General features: G+C 40.3%; 1 protein-coding gene across 3 annotated transcripts in view; it reads right to left on the reverse strand.

Moving 5' to 3' along the window:
- LOC145346817 (TBC1 domain family member 14-like) overlaps positions 1 to 17,575 on the reverse strand; it is a 79,749-nt gene that overhangs the window by 44,900 nt on the left and 17,274 nt on the right. For 2 of the 3 annotated variants that reach the window (XM_080194598.1, XM_080194587.1), the window contains exon 3: positions 6,252 to 6,372. In XM_080194598.1, the coding sequence (XP_080050724.1) occupies positions 6,252 to 6,372 (121 nt within the window). Of the gene's footprint in view, positions 1 to 2,925; positions 2,984 to 6,251; positions 6,373 to 17,575 lie in introns of those variants that run through there. The other variant, XM_080194607.1, reaches the window with a different exon arrangement.

A 17,575-nucleotide genomic window follows, 5' to 3' on the forward strand; every position in this document is an offset into this window, starting at 1 on the left:
CTATTTTCTTTTGTGAAATGGATACCTCCTCAGCTTATTACTTTTTAGCCTTTTGTCATCTGTGGGTTTCCATATCCTACTAAGATACTCCTGACAAGCCAATTTCACTTCATTGTGTAAAACAGGAGGCAAGATATCTCTTTTAAAAAAGATGTAATACTTGGCTTAAGTGAGATGTTTCATTCAAAGACGATTACTACTTTTTTAGCACAAGCCTTCAAATATTATTTGGGGATGGGGGTTGTGGAGAGACAGAGAGAAATGAGAAAGGCAACTGTTCAAAACTTATTTTGCCCATATTAGCATTTGGATGATTGTTGCAGAGGAATTGGAATATGTCACCAAAGGATTCAAACAGCTGAATGTTGTTTCCAAATGAGATGCAGGAGGCCAAGCAATTTCCATTAGTCTCTCGGCCTCAGGCCACAATTGTTGAAAGATAGCTTCCTCCAGGAAGAGAAACAGCAACAGGATCAGGGGTTTGCAAGATGACTGGAAAATTTCAAAATGGTGCAGAGACTGAACTTGTCTGCCTGTAAAATTTTGAGCCTGCTAAAATAACCTGGAGGTGTATCATGTGTAAATTAAACTTGAATACTTTTACTGGAGACATTTTCAAATGTTTTGGCAGAAGTCATCTGAAGTGGTATGTAACAAAGCAAGCCTCACGACAGGAAATGAAAAGAGGAAGTCAACAGACATTCACCATACGAGCTCGCTGGCACATTTCCATAAATGAGAGTTTATTTTACATTAAGGAAAATTTTACAGAGTTGTAAGGAGCATTAGCTTTTACTTTAACTAGCCTTGTTGTTGAAGCTGGTTGAGCTTCTTATTGATAATAAGAGAATGGACAGAGTGCCTTTGCCAAATTCTACTTCCCTAAGATGCAATGATCTATAAATGATCAAGGCTGCATCATGCTTTCTACGACATAGATATCAGCCTATCTTTAGCTGAGAAATGTGGGAACTGAACAGAAGACAACTCAAATCTGCATGTTCCCACTTCATAGTCCCAATTCCCATGCAAATTTGTAATCACCACCAAAACTGACACACACAATAGAGTCTCAATGCAACAAAATAATAGGGTATTAAAAGAATTATTTCTATCCTTTTCTACAATTTTCACTGCAGATCTGTGGTCCACAGTCCTTACGTGATTAGCTCTAAAGGCGAGGTGTTGTCCCAAATGAGAAGGAAAAAACCGTCATGCCATGTAACCTGGATATGTATCCTTCAATTACTGCTTATAGGCAGGCATTTTGTCCATCAAGTAATGGTACTGTGTTAGAATGCACAAAGGAAGAATAGAAAATATCTCAAAGAAAAGGTTTCATAACTGTTGCACTTAATGCATTTTCTGATGACAATTTCATCCTGTTCTATGCAATGCAACTTTATTTTTGCTTTGTAAGGCGCCTCATTTCTACATCCTCCAGTAGTCACTTTAGTTTCCATTGTTTGAGCACGCAGAGCTAGACTGGACACCAGTAAAAAGGTATGATTTTTGCCTTACATTCTCATTTGGTTCTCTGACAATGTTATCGTGCATGGTCAAAATTTTTTAAAGAGTCACAAACTGGTTGCAAAATATATTAGCATGGTGGGATTTTATTTTCATCTCTGATTTCCACATTGAAATCAAGTCAATTTTGAAAGAGTGTACACATTGTCTCCTTTGAGCTATAAATGCCATTTGTTGACCATCTGGATTATTTTAAGTGCATTCAAATGTGCTGCAATTCAGCACAAGCTACCTACAATCCAAAAGGAAGGTTAGTGTATGTATAAACAATAAAAATGAGCAGACACAAAGACCAAGTTCCACCTTGTTCACCTTCTAGTAATTGATACGATGAAAACTGTGTGGTAACAAATAATAGCAATCAATATCAATTAATCTACAATGGAGCCTGACATGATGCCAGCAAAATCCCTGTGGTTGCAAGTTTTGGGAACGATTAATGAAAATCGTCTGTTTCTCACAAGCTTGCTACACTAGATGTCATGTCTGAAATTGTAAAATATTTCTGAAAGAATTTTATTTCATTTGCATTAAAAATATTTGGATCAGTGCCAACTGCTTTCACTATCTCCCTGCTAAATCTATTCCACACATAGACCGATCACTGAATTAATGTGTCCACAGATTAATTTATAATTAAATGCAAACTATGTTGTCTGGTTTTATTGTTCTGGGCAGGATGAAATAGCTTCTTTTGGAGAACCTTGTCAGAATTCTAAAAAGACTAAACAGATCACTTCTCAAGCTTTTCCAAACCCATGGAGAATGTCAATTTTTTTTGGAATCCATGCCCTATCCCTTCAACCATCCTGGATGCTCTCTTCTACATCCTTTATATAGCTGCAATTTATTTCTTATATTGTGACATCCAGAACTATACAAATGTTAAGTAATATACTACTGATTTATAAAGTGGCAGGATTCTCTCATTAGTTTGGACACATTCAAAGCTTCCATCCACTCTGACAAGTCTTTTCAAATACTTAATGGTGGTCTTCTAAAAATTTACCTCCAAGTAAATTATTAAGTCAATTATTTCCAATTATTAAGTCAAATGTGGTTACATAGAATGGTGACAGCACACAATGAGGCTCTGTACATTCTGCTCGTGTTGGATAGCTACAAGGGCAACCTACCTCATACTTTCCTCCGTATCCTTTTGAAGGTCTCAATTCAATTCACCTCCACCATTCTTTCAGGCAGTGCATTACAGATCCTAACCATCTGCTGCACAGAAAAGATTTTGTTTCCATTGCTTCTTTTGCCAATTACCTTAAACTGGTATCTTGCGGTTCTGGATCCTTCTGCCAAGTTTTCCCCTTTCTGTCTTTGGGCACCTCTATTAAGTCTCAACCTCTTCTCAAAGATGTACAGATGCCAGTTTCTTCAACCTACCTGCATAACTGAAATGCCTCGTCCCTGGAACCTTGTTCCGACTCTTTTTTGCACCCTCTCTTGTGCCTTCCCATTGTTCCTGAAGTATGGTGCCCTGAACTGTACACGATAGGCCAGTATTTTATTCAGTTTCATCATAACTTCCTTGCTTGTGTAATGCATGTTCATATTTATTCAGGAATCCACATGCTTTAGCTGCTTTCTTAACCTGTCCTGCCACCTTCATTGATTTGGTGTGGAGATGTTGACATTGGACTGAGGTGGGCACAGTAAGAAGTCTCACAACACCAGGTTAAAGTCCAACAGGTTTATTTGGAATCACGCGTTTTCACAGCGCTACTCCATCACGAGCGGAGAGGTAGGTTTCACAAATACGGCATATATAGACAAAGACACAATTGTAAGATAATGGTATCTTGCAATTGTGTCTTTATGTCAAAGGAGCAGCACTTTGAAAGCTCATGATTCCAAATAAACCTGCTGGAGTTTAACCTAGTGTTGAGAGACTTCTTTCATTGATTTTGTGTATGTACACCTCCAGTCCCTCTGCTGCTGCACCCTTTTTGGTATTGTACTCTATTTTATATTGCTCTCCTCAAAATTAATCAATTCTTGGCATTAAGTTTCATCTGCCACTTCTCTGCCTATTCCACCAGCTTATCCCTGTCCTTTTGAAGTTTATCACCATCCTCCTCAAAGTTCACAACATTTCCAAGTCTGCACACTCAAGTTTACGTCATTAGTATATGTCAAGAAATGTAGGACTCTGAACACTGGCCCTGAAAGCCCACTATATGCCTTTATTCAGTATGAGAAACAACAATTCTCCAATGCTGTTTCCCGTTAATGTTATATCCATGCATCCTGTCGCGCAGCCAGTTTTGTATCCAAGATGTTACTATCCACTTTATTCCATTACTTAAGTCAATAAGTCACTTTGTATTGTGTTCATCAAGTCTACTACTCAAACAAATTATCAATGTTTTCTCTGTTAGGTTTTTCATAAGCTGAGTAATTAAGCAGTTTTCTATTAACTGTAGAAATCCCTGATGTGTCTGTCTTATTGTCCCAGTCAGTTTCTGTTAAGTCAATATCTCCAATCACTGTAGTTGGCCCCCTATGGAGAACCATCCTAATCTTATCACATAGTTCCAGATCAAATCTTGCACCCTTTGGGAGTAATTTAAAAGAAAAATCATGTTATTGCAGAAAATCCATGTAGATGAGATTGAAGTCCATGCAGTTACACTTTACATTCAGCTGTACTACACCTCATACCTCATCAGGCAAATGTCTTCCAATTTTCAGAATCAAAACTCCTCACTTGGATAACGAAATATCCAAATTATATTTTAAATGAGACCTTTTTTTATGACAAAGTTTTATTTTAAATTGCCAAAGATGACAAGTGCTTGACAATTTTCCCTCCATTGGGATGAAAGCCATGCAGCTTTACAATGTATACAGTTTCAGTATTGAACCATGGAGTGGGAGAATGGAATTCTGATCGCTATCACCATATCATTTACTTTGCTTTGCTATAAAGCATATATATTTGTACATATACAAACTCAAATATTGTTAATTAACTTATCTTGGCAAACAGGGTGCAGTCAGTTGCATTCTACTAGGTAAATAACATTCTGCACAAATTAAGAGCTGGCATGTTAGTGACTGGTAACCTCCATTTCTGCTAGTCTTTGAACAGTAACTTACTTAGTAGCCCATCCATCCTAAAACACTTAAACATTTCACCAAAGAACATCTGCTGACAAACACCAGAGCCAATTCTATTGGAGAAATGTGATGATTAGCACCAGAAGTCTGATCCCTTCCTTCCCCACGCAGTGTGTTCTACTGCAATGTTTAAAGGTCATTTTGTTCTTAATGATAAACTATCAACTCTAACACGAGTGACAAAACAGAAAGCACACCATCGCTTTGCCCTCTTCCTCATTTCTGTTTAATACCTCGGGCATATTGAACAGTTCCATTGGATAAAATTTCTGAACTCAACTTAGATGTTGCTTTCACTGATCCAAAAGTTGCACATTCTCCCATGTCTGAGTGTTACTTCTGGGTGCTCCAGTTTCCTCCCATATTCCAAAGATGTGCAGGCTATGGGGACTGAACATGTTAAATTGCTCCTAACATGTGAAGGTTATGTGGATTAGCCATGGTAAATGCACAGGGTTACGGGAATAGGGTGAAGGGGTGGGATGCTCATTTGGAGGGTCGATGCATTCTTAATAGGCCAAATGGCCTCTTTCTGTGCATTTGAGATTCTATGGTTCTAAGTCACTAGACTTTGTTTTAATAGTCATATAATTTGTCAAGGTATTGATTAGTTTCTCAAGATCAGGAAAGATACTGCAGAGCAGATATTAGACAATACAACTGAATATAAATGTGGAAATGGAAAGGTACTGGTATCAAGCTGGGTGAAACCTGTATCAAAATCTCCAAAAAATGAATCAGTTACAGCAGGCTTTCCCAATAACGCATCTTAGCAACCTCCTTCAATCTCAGATGTCAACAACTACAAATACAAAACATGACAGCTTAGTTTCAGAGACTGGGTTTTTTTCCCCTGCATCAAGTCCCAAGAATCGGGTTACAAATTCATTCTGAATTTACAAAACAGATTCAAAAATCCATAGCAGCTATATTAATGCAGCTTTCAGGAAAAATCCTGTACAAGTTGGCAGAGTTTCAGTGACATTGATTTATCCAAATATGCAAAGTCATAGTACGTAGCAGATTACAGTTTCAAATTTTTTTAAGCCACATAACTGCTGAAAATGGGGTTTGAAATTTAAAAACGGTAAATGCAAATAACTTAGAAATACAGATGGTATAAGAACTTACTCAAGTGTGTTAAAATAGTTGTCTTGAAACTTCACAAAACAAATCAAAATAATTACTGGATCACCTACACTAGGTTTTCATACTACAGAAGAAAGCTAGTTGTGATAATATCAATCCAGCATATTAGTTTGACATTTACACATCACAAAATTGGGGGTTCTGGAAGGCAGGCAAACTTTGCGATTGAATTGTTAGAATTAGAGATTTCTCCCTCCAGAATGAAAAATTCATCTTTTCATCTCTGCATATTGCAGAGTACTTGCACATTAACCTTGCAGGCTAGCTGCTGCTCTGTAATTATTACAGGCAACAAAGGTCAGCATTTGCTTTGATCATAACTGTGTTTCTAAAACACATAAACATGAAACTGATCCTTTTTAAATGTGACTATGAGCACACTGACATACAGTTTATCTAAAAAGGTGTGCTGTTTGGTTCTGCACATTGCCACTATGTACCTGAACTTTCCTGGACTCTTTAAGTGGGCTTTCCTTGGCAGGTATCCTCCCAAACAATTTCCATCCTTGAGCACTCTGCTCTAGCGGTACAGAATCTTTGAGCTTCTTAGCAAACAAACTCCTGCAAAATGAAAGCAAACCATTATTAGCTAGATTTAACAACTTTCTAATTAGATGGGCAGCACATTGGTATTTCTTACAAAAATGCCTCTTTGCATTACAGCTGACTTCAACAGCAGTGTTGCAAGTTAAATGAGATGGCACTACTGCCTTTGGAGCAGTTGGAAACAGTTGCCCAGGCTTTGTCCAGACACAAATATAAAACAGTTGCCCAGGCTTTGTCCAGACACAAATATAAATGAATAAAACAAGAAATTGCAAACAATGAAAATCTGAAAGCAACAATCAGAACATGCCAGCAATGCACAACAGGTTCATCAGCTTCTGGAAAAAGAGATTAAAATCATAACAGAGAGAAACAGAACTCCAAACTTAGCATTTATGGAACAGAAGTGGCAGTAAATCAAATAGCAGAAGAAAAAAAACTCATCTGTTTAAATTCTATGAGCTGTTCCTGGTGCTATTTATTGACTGTGGTTTACAGTACTTGTTCTGGTTGTGGGTTATGCAGAGAAGTCCATCTCACCTGTACCAGCAATCTTGATTTTCTGACCAGTTTAGATAGACCTTATACAAAGTTAGAGTATAAAATGACAGATGCATTCACAACAGTCAAACAAAAATACACAAATAAACTCATGCCGGCATAACTGTCCTCTGCTGCTAATGGTCCGGAACATATCTCGTCACAAATTAACTTGAGTGGATTTGAAAACAGGTGTTTTTTTAAATTATAGAACTCCTTCTGCTTTATAATGAGGATTTACACACGCTTTATACAAGGTGACACATCCTACACCAGTCTCAAATCACATTTGAAGAGAAAGTCACACATCACTTGCCTTAAGCTTCTCACAGCTCCGTGTAATTTCATGTATTTTAAGGAAAAGCTTTGTGAACTTTTATTTGATAACTATTAGTGAATGCAAAGATACTTAAAGGGCAAGATACAGATTGCCATAAAAAGATTCAATTAATTGCTCAATTCTCTGAAAGGTTGCCAACAATTTGCCTCCTTTTGCCATTAAGGTTTTTGACTGTAGGGGCATAATACTGATAAAAGAAAGAAAATACTGTCGTTAATAAAAATTGTAGATGCTCCCTCAAATTGAGTTATGTGGCTTAGGTCCAATGAAAGCAGCCCGCAAGTAGAGGCTTCTATAAACGACCAACTCATCTCAATATCTATTGCCATACTTGTGGACCAATTAGAAACTGCTTTCCAAAGGGAAGATTTTGATTTAAAGTTACACACAATTGGGAGTAATTGATACCACGATGCACAACTTGTATGAATGGTAAGCCTTAAATTAAATCTAACTCCACAGAATGTTCTTAAGATGCAAAAAGACTTGCCTTTAAATAAGCACAACCTCAAGCCAGCCAAAAGTGTGTTGATGGGATAATTCCTTAAGTAATATCATGTAGAAAACACAGCAGCTAATTCACTGCCAAGTCCCACAATCAGCAATGAGCAGTTAATTAATTTGAGTTTTATGGCTGACAGAAATATATTGGCCAGAACACATCAAGGCCACAAGTGCTTTCCCCCCATCTGCTTCCTATTTCTACTAAGTCAGCTGACCACCACAGCATGTTGCCATTGGTTACATTGTAACAAGCAGAGCGCCAACAGCACTTGAAGCTCAATGGCAACCAGGGCAAAGTAGTCTGCTTGATTGTTATCCCATCCACAAACATTCAGATCCTCCACAACCGACACATAATGAAACCACTGTAGGGGCTCACTAAGACTCCTCAGACAGCTGCTTCCAAAGCCAAGGCCATTAAATCTAAAAGTGTTTGCCAAACGTTTTCCCCGGGATCCACTTTTGCCAACTGGCCGAGCTTTGGGACCCATGCCACATTCACTTTAACGTGACAGGTAAACATGCTTAGTCCTCAAGATCTCACTCCAATCTGGCTCACAAGATGAGAAGGCAATGCGCATATCAGCCAGTCCCTTTGTGCTGCCATCACTTTGGGAGAACAGAAAATCCCACCTCCCAAACGTAGGTCATCGCGAAGGGCAATAGCAACAAGATGCTGGTTTTATTCAGCACTGGATACTTCAAAATGACAAACTTATGGACTTGTGCCGTGTTTTTAATGTGCTGTCACTGGTCAGGTGTAGGAGCTCAGTCTCCTCATTTGGAGTCAGCTGTAAGTTAATAACAGGCTCTGGGCTCTCAAACACAAAGGGATTTTTCACCTACCACTTTTTCAAAACCTAAGACTTCTACTCTGGAAAGTGACAACAAAAACAGTTGTTCAATGTAGCCAGATACAACTGAATAAGGCTCCTCAGTCTATTGACAGTTCCCTTTAACACAGTTTTCTTCGATTTGCCGTAATGTGGGGAAAATGTAGTATTTTTTGCTTTCTGTTTGTACTTAGCAAACTTTCAATAACTTTTGGAAAGCATCTATTTATTGCCAGTGCCAAAAGCAATCACCCTTTCATTGCAATTCTAGGTTCAGTTTGTATATAATTGAAAAGATGTCTGCAAGGTAAGACAGAGTAAGCACACAACTTTTACCACAAATAAATCAGCCAGAGTGGATAAAGGCAAAACACTGTTGGAATCTGAAACAAAAAAAAACTGGAAAATCTCAGCAGGTCTGTCAGCATCTGTGGAGGGAGGATAGAGCCAATGTTGAGTTTATTTGGTTCAGCTAGAGGGGATGATTTCCCAAGGAGAAAAACATGGATTTCATTCCTCAGTTTGTAAACTCTGCCAAGCACCTGACCCTATGACAGCCAACGTACCTCTGTGGAACAATGTGTGTGTGTGCTCGGCCTCCATTTCTGAACACAGAGCCTTGAAAAGCTTGGTAATGAGTGCACCGCTTTTAATCAAATTCGTGACTTTCACAATTCCTTTCAAGATCGGATGGAGTCCTTTTGATACCAATGTTCAGTGAACAAAGCAATGATCCCAAACAATGTGCTGACCAACTGCCTCCTTAATTCTTATTATAACTCTGCTGTTTTTCCCAGTCATGTTGATTGCCCAATGCTTGCGATTCCTCTGCAATTAATCCAGTTGGGCCTGCACTCTTCAACCACATAACTAATCAAAACTTCAGAGATGTGTGTGCCTGTTAGTCATGCCAAGCAGCACAGCAAATCCTCAACAAATGCATTGCGTCAAACACAAAGACTAGAATAGGGGACACAGCTTAAGAATAAGTGGTTTTCCTTTTAAGAGGATAAGACGGCATGGCGACACAGTAGTTAGCACTACTGCCTCACAGCACTAGGAACCCAGGTTTGATTCGCAGTCTCGGGTAACTGTGTGTGGAGTTTGCACATTCTCTGTGTTTGCGTGCGTTTTCTCCAGGGGTTTCGTTTTTCTCCCACACTCCAAAGATGTACAGATTAGGTTGATTGGCAGTGCTAAATTGCCACTTAGTGTTGGGGGATTAGCAGGCTAAATACGTGAAGTTATGGGGATAAGGCCTGGGTGGATTGTGGTTGGTGCAAGCTCAATGGGCCAAATGGCCTCCTTCTGCATTGTAGGGATTCTATGAAATTCTATAAAGGCTGAGATGAGGAAAAACGTTTTACCTTAAAGGGTCATTATGTGGAATTCTCTTCCCCAGAAAGCTGAGGAGGCTGGGCCATTGAATTATTCAAGGCTGAGTTAAGGTAGACTTTTAAAATCTAAGGTTGAGAGGACAGACAGGAAATAAGATCATATTGAATGGCAGAGCAAACTTGGAGGGCTGATTGACCTATCTTAAATTCTATGTTCATCAGATTGCATTAGTTAATTACAATAGCTTGCATTTATAATCACAAAATATCTCAAGCCCAGCGTTCTGATAAATGCTGGAAAATGTGGGGACTTCCTGAAAGTGTGTGACGTAAGTAGAAAAAGATTTGTACTTAAATAGTTCCTCTTCACATCCATGACCCAAAGCAATGATTGTTACGCAAAACTATTTATTCAAATTACCAAAACCAAAAAAATCCCTTCAGATGAAGATCAGTACTCTAAGTGAGAAGTAGACATGTCTTTGAAAGTCTGGATGTTTTAACAAGATGTGGGTATGCCGGCGTTGGACTAGCGTAAACACAGTAAAAAGTCTGACAACACCAGGTTTTAGTCCAACTGATTTATTTGATAATATACTCACAAGCTTTCAGGTTAGTCCCTTCGTCAGGTGAATGGAGAGTTCTGGCCTCAGACAGAGCACATAAAGCGCAGACAGTTTAGAGATTACTGACTAGAATGCGGATCCTTACACCTAACCTGCTGTTCAAGACCTGAAGTGGCTGACAATGTGAGTGGAAGGAGCACTGATCACAGGTTAAAGAGATGTGTATTGTCTCCAGACAGTACAGTAAGTGAGGTTTTGCAAACCCAGGCAAGGCACGGGGGTTACAGATAGTGCGACATGAACCCAAGATCCCTGTTGAGACCGTCCTCATGTGTGCGGAACTTGGCTATCAGTCTCTGCTCAGCCACTCTGCGCTGTCGTGTGTCGTGAAGGCCGCCTTGGAGAATGCTTACCCGAAGGTCAGAGGCTGAATGCCCGTGACCACTGAAGTGTTCACCAACAGGAAGGGAACAGTCTTGCCTGGTGATTGTCGAGCGATGTTCATTCATCCGTTGTCGTAGCGTCTGCATGGTCTCCCCAATGTACCATACTTCGGGACATCCTTTCTTGCAACGTATCAGGTAGACAATGTTGGCCGAGTTGCAAGAGTATTTACCATGTACCTGGTGGATGGTATTCTCACATGCGATGATGGTATCCATGTTGATGATCCGGCACGTCTTGCAGAGGTTGCTGTGGCAGGGTTGTGTGGTATTGTGGTCACTGTTCTCCTGAAGGCTGGGTAGTTTGCTGCGAACAATGGTCTGTTTGAGGTTTTGTGGTTGTCTGAAGGCAAGAAGTGGGGGTGTGGGGATAGCCCTGGCGAGATGTTCGTCTTCATCAATGATATGTTGAAGACTCCGGAGAAGATGTCGTAGCATGAAGTTCCGCACACGAGGACGGTCTCAACAGGGATCTTGGGTTCATGTCGCACTATCTGTAACCCCCGTGACTTGCCTGGGTTTGCAAAACCTCACTTACTGTACTGTCTGTCTGGAGTCAATACACATCTCTGTAACCTGTGATCAGTGCTCCTTCCACTCACATTGTCAGCCACTTCAGGTCTTGAACAGCAGGTTAGGTGTAAGGATTCGCATTCTAATCAGTAATCTCTAAACTGTCTGTGCTTTATATGCTCTGTCTGAGGCCAGAACTCTCCATTCACCTGACGAAGGGACTAACCCGAAAGCTTGTGAGTCTATTATCAAATAAATCGGTTGGACTAAAACCTGGTGTTATCAGACTTTTTACTGTGTTTTAACAAGACAAGAGAGAAAAATTGTAAAAAAAATCCTTTAATTTTCCAGTATTTACCCTCCTTTTCAGAAGCTACCTCTTTGTTATACTATGTTTTGCACAGGCCCAGTTAGATACTTTGCACAAATAAGCATTGTGTGTTACCAATTTAAACAGCAAGTTTAATTGTGTGACCGGCAATTCAAACCATGTTTCTATTTGGTATTGCTCGAGAACAATCGGAGATTAAATCATCAGCAATTTCATCCCTTATTAACACAGGGATTCTGAGCTGTGGCATCACTGATCAGTCAAGTAACTCAGAACTTAGAAGAAAGAGAATCAAACAGCCTCCTAGCCTATATGCCTCAGCTCTCAATCCAGCTGAGCCACAAGTTGAATGCATAAACAATTTGCAGCTCAAGACCAAAGTGACTGTATAATTATGCCATATCATTAATATAAAAATATGATAATTCTTCTCTATAAAATAGGAATCATTTAGAATTACACACATTGGGTTAAATTTGCTCAGGATGTACAGCACACTGTGGAATTGCTAACTTTCAATAGTAATTGTCTTTCCGACGGCAATTTATTGTTCAATCTTTTCATGTTATTTAGCAGCACTTAAAAAGTTTTGCATTGCGTTACATGTCCATACCTGTCTATCAATAAGAGTAGAGAAGGCGCAGTCATGTTTCTTAAAGAGGAGGGGGCGGTTCACAGTCCCTTCTGAGCAATCACCAAAAGCCAATAATTCCTCCTTTCACATTTCATTCTCCTGAGAGTTCATAATAGAATATCACAGAATCTGGGACCATTGTTGTCTTGTTACATGTGAATTTATGAAATGAAGCTTAAAATCAAAATATTAAGCTTTGCGAAAATCAAGGTCAGTGCCTCGACAGCAGCCCAGGACAATACGAACATTAGAGAGGAGGCCTTAAAATTTATACAATATTTAAGGGAGTGGCCAACTACAGTAAGAAGGCCTGCCCACTGAAACTCATTGCTAAATAAAAGCAAAGCTGTTCACAGGAGTCAGATTACAATCAGTGATCCTGCTTTTATCTAAAAGCTTTTCCCATTAACCTCAGTGGCAGGAAGAATGTGTGATATTGTAGAGAAATTTAGATACACTGCAGGCCAAAAACAAAATCCTCCCAAAAACATGGGAATAAAAGTTAGGCAAGCTGATAACTGTCAAAATAAACCATGTCTGCTAAAGGAGAAAGTTTTGTGATAAACTTCCTTCCTGATAATTCTCTTTTGTAACACTGCAGTCATACAGGTAGAAAGAGCAAAATTTCCCTTGATTGAAAAAAGACAGCAAGCATTTTTAACACTTCACATGCACAATGGTTCATTCACGAACAGTAGATTTCCAAGCATATCCTGAAAGCAGCTCTGAAGAAAACATGCTGAAAAACAGAGTTCTCTCTGCAGCTCCTCTGATTCTAGCTTTTTTGATTTGGTTTTAGATTCTAGGATTCGCAATTTTTAAAAAAAACTTTTAGCTACTTTGTACATTCTTCTCATCACCTTTGCAAAAGTTGCCTCCATATCACAATATCTGCTATGAGGAAATAGAAAAAGCATGGGAAACAAGAGCTCCCTGTTGCATTTGTCATAGCAAAGTCTTGATCAGAGCTGATCTGTCAACAAATCAGCACCCTTTTTCTCACAAAAGAAATGACAGCAGATGCTGGAATCTGAAACAAAAACAGAAAATGCTGGAAAATTTCAGCAGGTCTTACAGCAACTGTGAAGAGAGAATGGCTGGTATTTTACAACCTCACTCAGGCGAGGCTCAAAATCCCAAATGAAGCCAACAGAGAATTCCAGCCAACATTCTGAGTCAGGATGACCCTTCATCAGAACAGTATAAGTCATGCAGTATAAATTGTTGTACCCTTGAAATTTAGCACTCTTGCATTTGCCCTGATGAGTGCAAGATAAAAAGCGTTGACAGCATGTCTCTTTTTTCAGCAACACAAGGTTGCAGGGTGATAGGACAGAAATATTTACAATTATTAAAGGGCATGATTGGGTAGATAAATGGACTGCTTCCAGGAACAGGAATGTAATGACATGACTACAAGATTAAATGCAAGAAATTTAGTACAGAGAGCAAGAGCAAGTTCATTGGCAAGACATGTAAAGGTGCAAAATTTATTTCCAGGACTATTGTTGAAGGAAAACAATGCCAACTCCCCCCAAAACAGCTTGACTGAAAACAGAATGAACTGGCATTTAAACAGCAGCATAATACATGCCCTCAAGAGTGCTGCACATGCCTATATAATGTTTGAAGTTCAATCACAATTTTACACTACAAGAGCCAGGAGGGAGCAAAGAAACTGATCAATTTATCATTATTTTGCATTAGGAATTTTGGCTAAGACAGCAGAAATACTTCCATCCCCACCTAGGGCGATGAAATCTTTTACTTCCCCAAGGATCGGCAGCCCAATTACTTTCTTTTACTGGTTTTTAATGGTGGAAGAGAAATGTGATTTTGTTTAAAGATTATTTCAGGGACAGCTGCAAGTCCTTGAAAATCATTACTAAGGCAGCTAAATTAACTTTATAGTTAATATTTTGTGCTTTGTGAGTGCTTGTGCAGAACCATTGCAGCAGCTTAGGGAAGGAACCATGCAGATTTGTAAACTGTAACCAGAAGTAATGCTGATGGTGGAAACATAAAGAGTGGCAATTTCCTGAAGTGGAAACCAATGCACATGCACAGTGGTACAAGCAGTTGGTATAGATAGGACAATGTGACTGCCACAGGCTTGGAGGGCTGAAGGACCTGTTCCTGTGGTGTACTTTTCTTTGGTTGTGCTTTGAAATGATCTGTTTGAAATGATCTGCCAATCACTGGGATGTATCATCTATATATCTCGCATCACAATGGCACCAATTCATGTACCACATTACTCATTTGTGTCGTAGAAAAAATGTCCTTTCGATGTGACAGCAGCATCCTGTCAATTGAAAGCCTGTCCTCCAGGACTTGCCGCACCCCTAGCCAAGCTGTTCCAGTATAGCTATCTACCCAACAATGTGGAAAGTTGCCCAGGCATGTCCTGTATACAAGAACGGACAATCCAACCAGGCCAATTTCTGCCCCATCAGTTGGCTCTCCGTCATCAGTAAGGTATTGAAAGAGGTCAAGAGTGCTATCAAATACCACTTGCTCAACAATTAATCTGCTCAAGGATGTGCTCAGTTTGGGTTGAGCCAAGGTCCTCAGCTCCTGACCTTATTACAGTCTTGATTCAAACATGGACAAAGGAGCTGAATGCCAGAAGTGAGGTGAGAGCAATTATCCTTGACACAAAAGTAGCATTTGACCGAGTATGGCATCAAGGAGTCTTAGCAAAACACGGGATTGGAAGAAAACCCTCCGCTGGTTGGAGTCATACCTTCCACCAAGGAAAATAGTTCCGGTGGTTGGTCAATTAGCTTGGCTCCAGGACATCACTGCAGGGGTTTCTCAGGGTAGTGTTTCATCAAGACCTTCCTTCCATCATAAGGTCAGAAGAGGGGATGTTCACTGATGACTGCACAATGTTCAATAACATTCGCAACTCCTCAGAAGCAGTCCATGGCCAAATGCAGCAAGTCCTACACAATATCCAAGTCTGGACTGACAAAGGCTCAAGTAAGGAGTGTAATGGAACATTCTCCACTTGCCTGCATGAGTACAGCTTCATCAACTCTCAAGAAGCTCAACAGCATCCAGGACAAAGCAGCCCACTTGATTTCTACCCTTCCAAACATTCATGATGAACAGTACCATCCACAAGATGCACTGCAAGAACTCACCAAGGTTCCTTTGGCAGCAATCTCCAAACCCATAACCACCACCATCTAGAAGGGCAAGAGCAGCAGATATCTGCCAACGCCACCACCTGGAGGTTCCCCAAGTCACTCACCATCCTGACTTGAAAGTATATCACTGTTCCTTCACTAGCTGGATCAAAATCCTAGAATTCCCTCCCTAATACTGTGGATGTACCTACACCTCAAGGAGCGCAGCAGTTCAAGAAGGCAGCTCACCATCACCTTGTCAAAGTTAATAAGGATAGGCAATAAACGCTGAGAAAGAAAACTGAACACAACTATGCAAGTTGCTGTGTTTGTAAGTTCAATGAATACAGATTCAGACAATGGCAGTACGTTTAGATTGGCATGTTACTCGCTTCCTTAAGCAGAACATTAGTGAATAGGCTAGCAATGTCAAATGAGCACACAGACACAGTTGCGCTATCAAGTTAAGTGTGGTCTTTTTCCCTGTGTAGGTGGAAAACTCTTATAACAGGCTATAGTAACTTGCTAAACCATTTGATCAATCCATGTTGTGCAGAACCAGTCATAGATAGGATAGGACGTAAAGGGGTGTGTGTGTCTGTCTGTCTGTCGGGCAGCCCATACATAGTAAAAAGTCTGACAACACCAGGTTTCAGTCCAACCGATTTATTTGATAGTAAATTCACTAGCTTTCGGGTTAGCCCCTTCACCTGACAAAGGGGCTAACCCGAAAGCTAGTGAATTTACTATCAAATAAATCGGTTGGACTGAAATCTGGTGTTGTCAGACTTTTTACTGTGTTTAGCCCAGTCCAACGCCGGCATATCCACATCAGCCCATACATACACAGACTCAGTGAGACAGGAGGACAAATCCAATCACATGCCCTATCAGGCAGCTTATTCCTCTTACACAAGTGCCAACAAGCATTTTCTAACTTGCTTTTGAGCAGGTCATGCTTAGCAGCAAGTCCAATGGATACAAATTTGGACTAGTCATTAAGAACTGTGTGCACTTTCCTAGCTACGTCATCTCACTTGCTAATGCTGACAATTCCAGTCCTTCTGTCAGGTTTATAAGATCAGGATGCTGAGGACATCATGGATAGCACATTTGGTGAGCTGATCAATTCACAAGCAATGGTTGCACAGGCCACGTAGGCAGATAGCGCAGGATAACCCTATGGTCATCTCCCTCTCAAACAGATATAAAGTGTAGGATACTGTTGGGCGTAGGGGCTCTCAGGAAAGCAGCAACAGCCAAGTTTGTGGCACCACAGTTAGCTCTACTGCACAGCTGGGGAGGAAAAAGACCAGGAGATCTTTGGTGATAGGGGTTGAAACGTAAGGGCAGCTGACAGGCATTTCTGTAGTCATAAACGATGCTCGAAAGGTATACTGCTTCCTTTGTCAGGGATGTCTCAGAGTGGCTGCAGAGCATTCTGAAGTGGAAGGGTGAAAAGAGAGTGATTGTGGTCCACGTCGGTAACGAGTAGAAAAAAGGATGGATCTTGCAACAGGAATTTAGGTAGTAGTTTAAAAAAGGGTGTATTCTCGAGGTTACTTTCAGTGCCACATGTGACTGAGTCTCGGAATAGGAAGACAAGGTCAGATAAATGTGGGGCTAAAGGGATGTTATAGGAGGGACGGCTTTAGATTTCTGGATAGGTGGGACCTGTAAAGCTGGATAGGTTTCACCTCAACCGGAACATATCCAACATCCTTGCTGGGAGGTCTGCTCGTGCTGTAAGAGAAGTGTTAAACAAATCTGACAGGGGGATGAGACAGTGTATGTGTACAGTTAAGAGCGAGGTTCAGTCCGATTTAGAAGGAAAACTAGGTCAGTCCGACAGGCAGAGAAGACATGGGCACAGTAAGGCACATGGGAGGGTTGGAAGGCTTAGAAGGCCAAATTGTATCTATTTTAATGCAAAGAGCCTGTCTGGTAAGACAGATGAACTTAAAGTGTTAATCTGCATGTGGAAATATGATATTGTTGCAATCACTGAGACATGGCTGAAAGAAGGGCAGGATTGGCAACTCA

Source organism: Carcharhinus amblyrhynchos, chromosome 1 (assembly GCF_965287045.1).
Source record: "Carcharhinus amblyrhynchos chromosome 1, sCarAmb.v2.hapA, whole genome shotgun sequence".
Taxonomy (NCBI): Eukaryota; Metazoa; Chordata; class Chondrichthyes; order Carcharhiniformes; family Carcharhinidae; genus Carcharhinus; species Carcharhinus amblyrhynchos.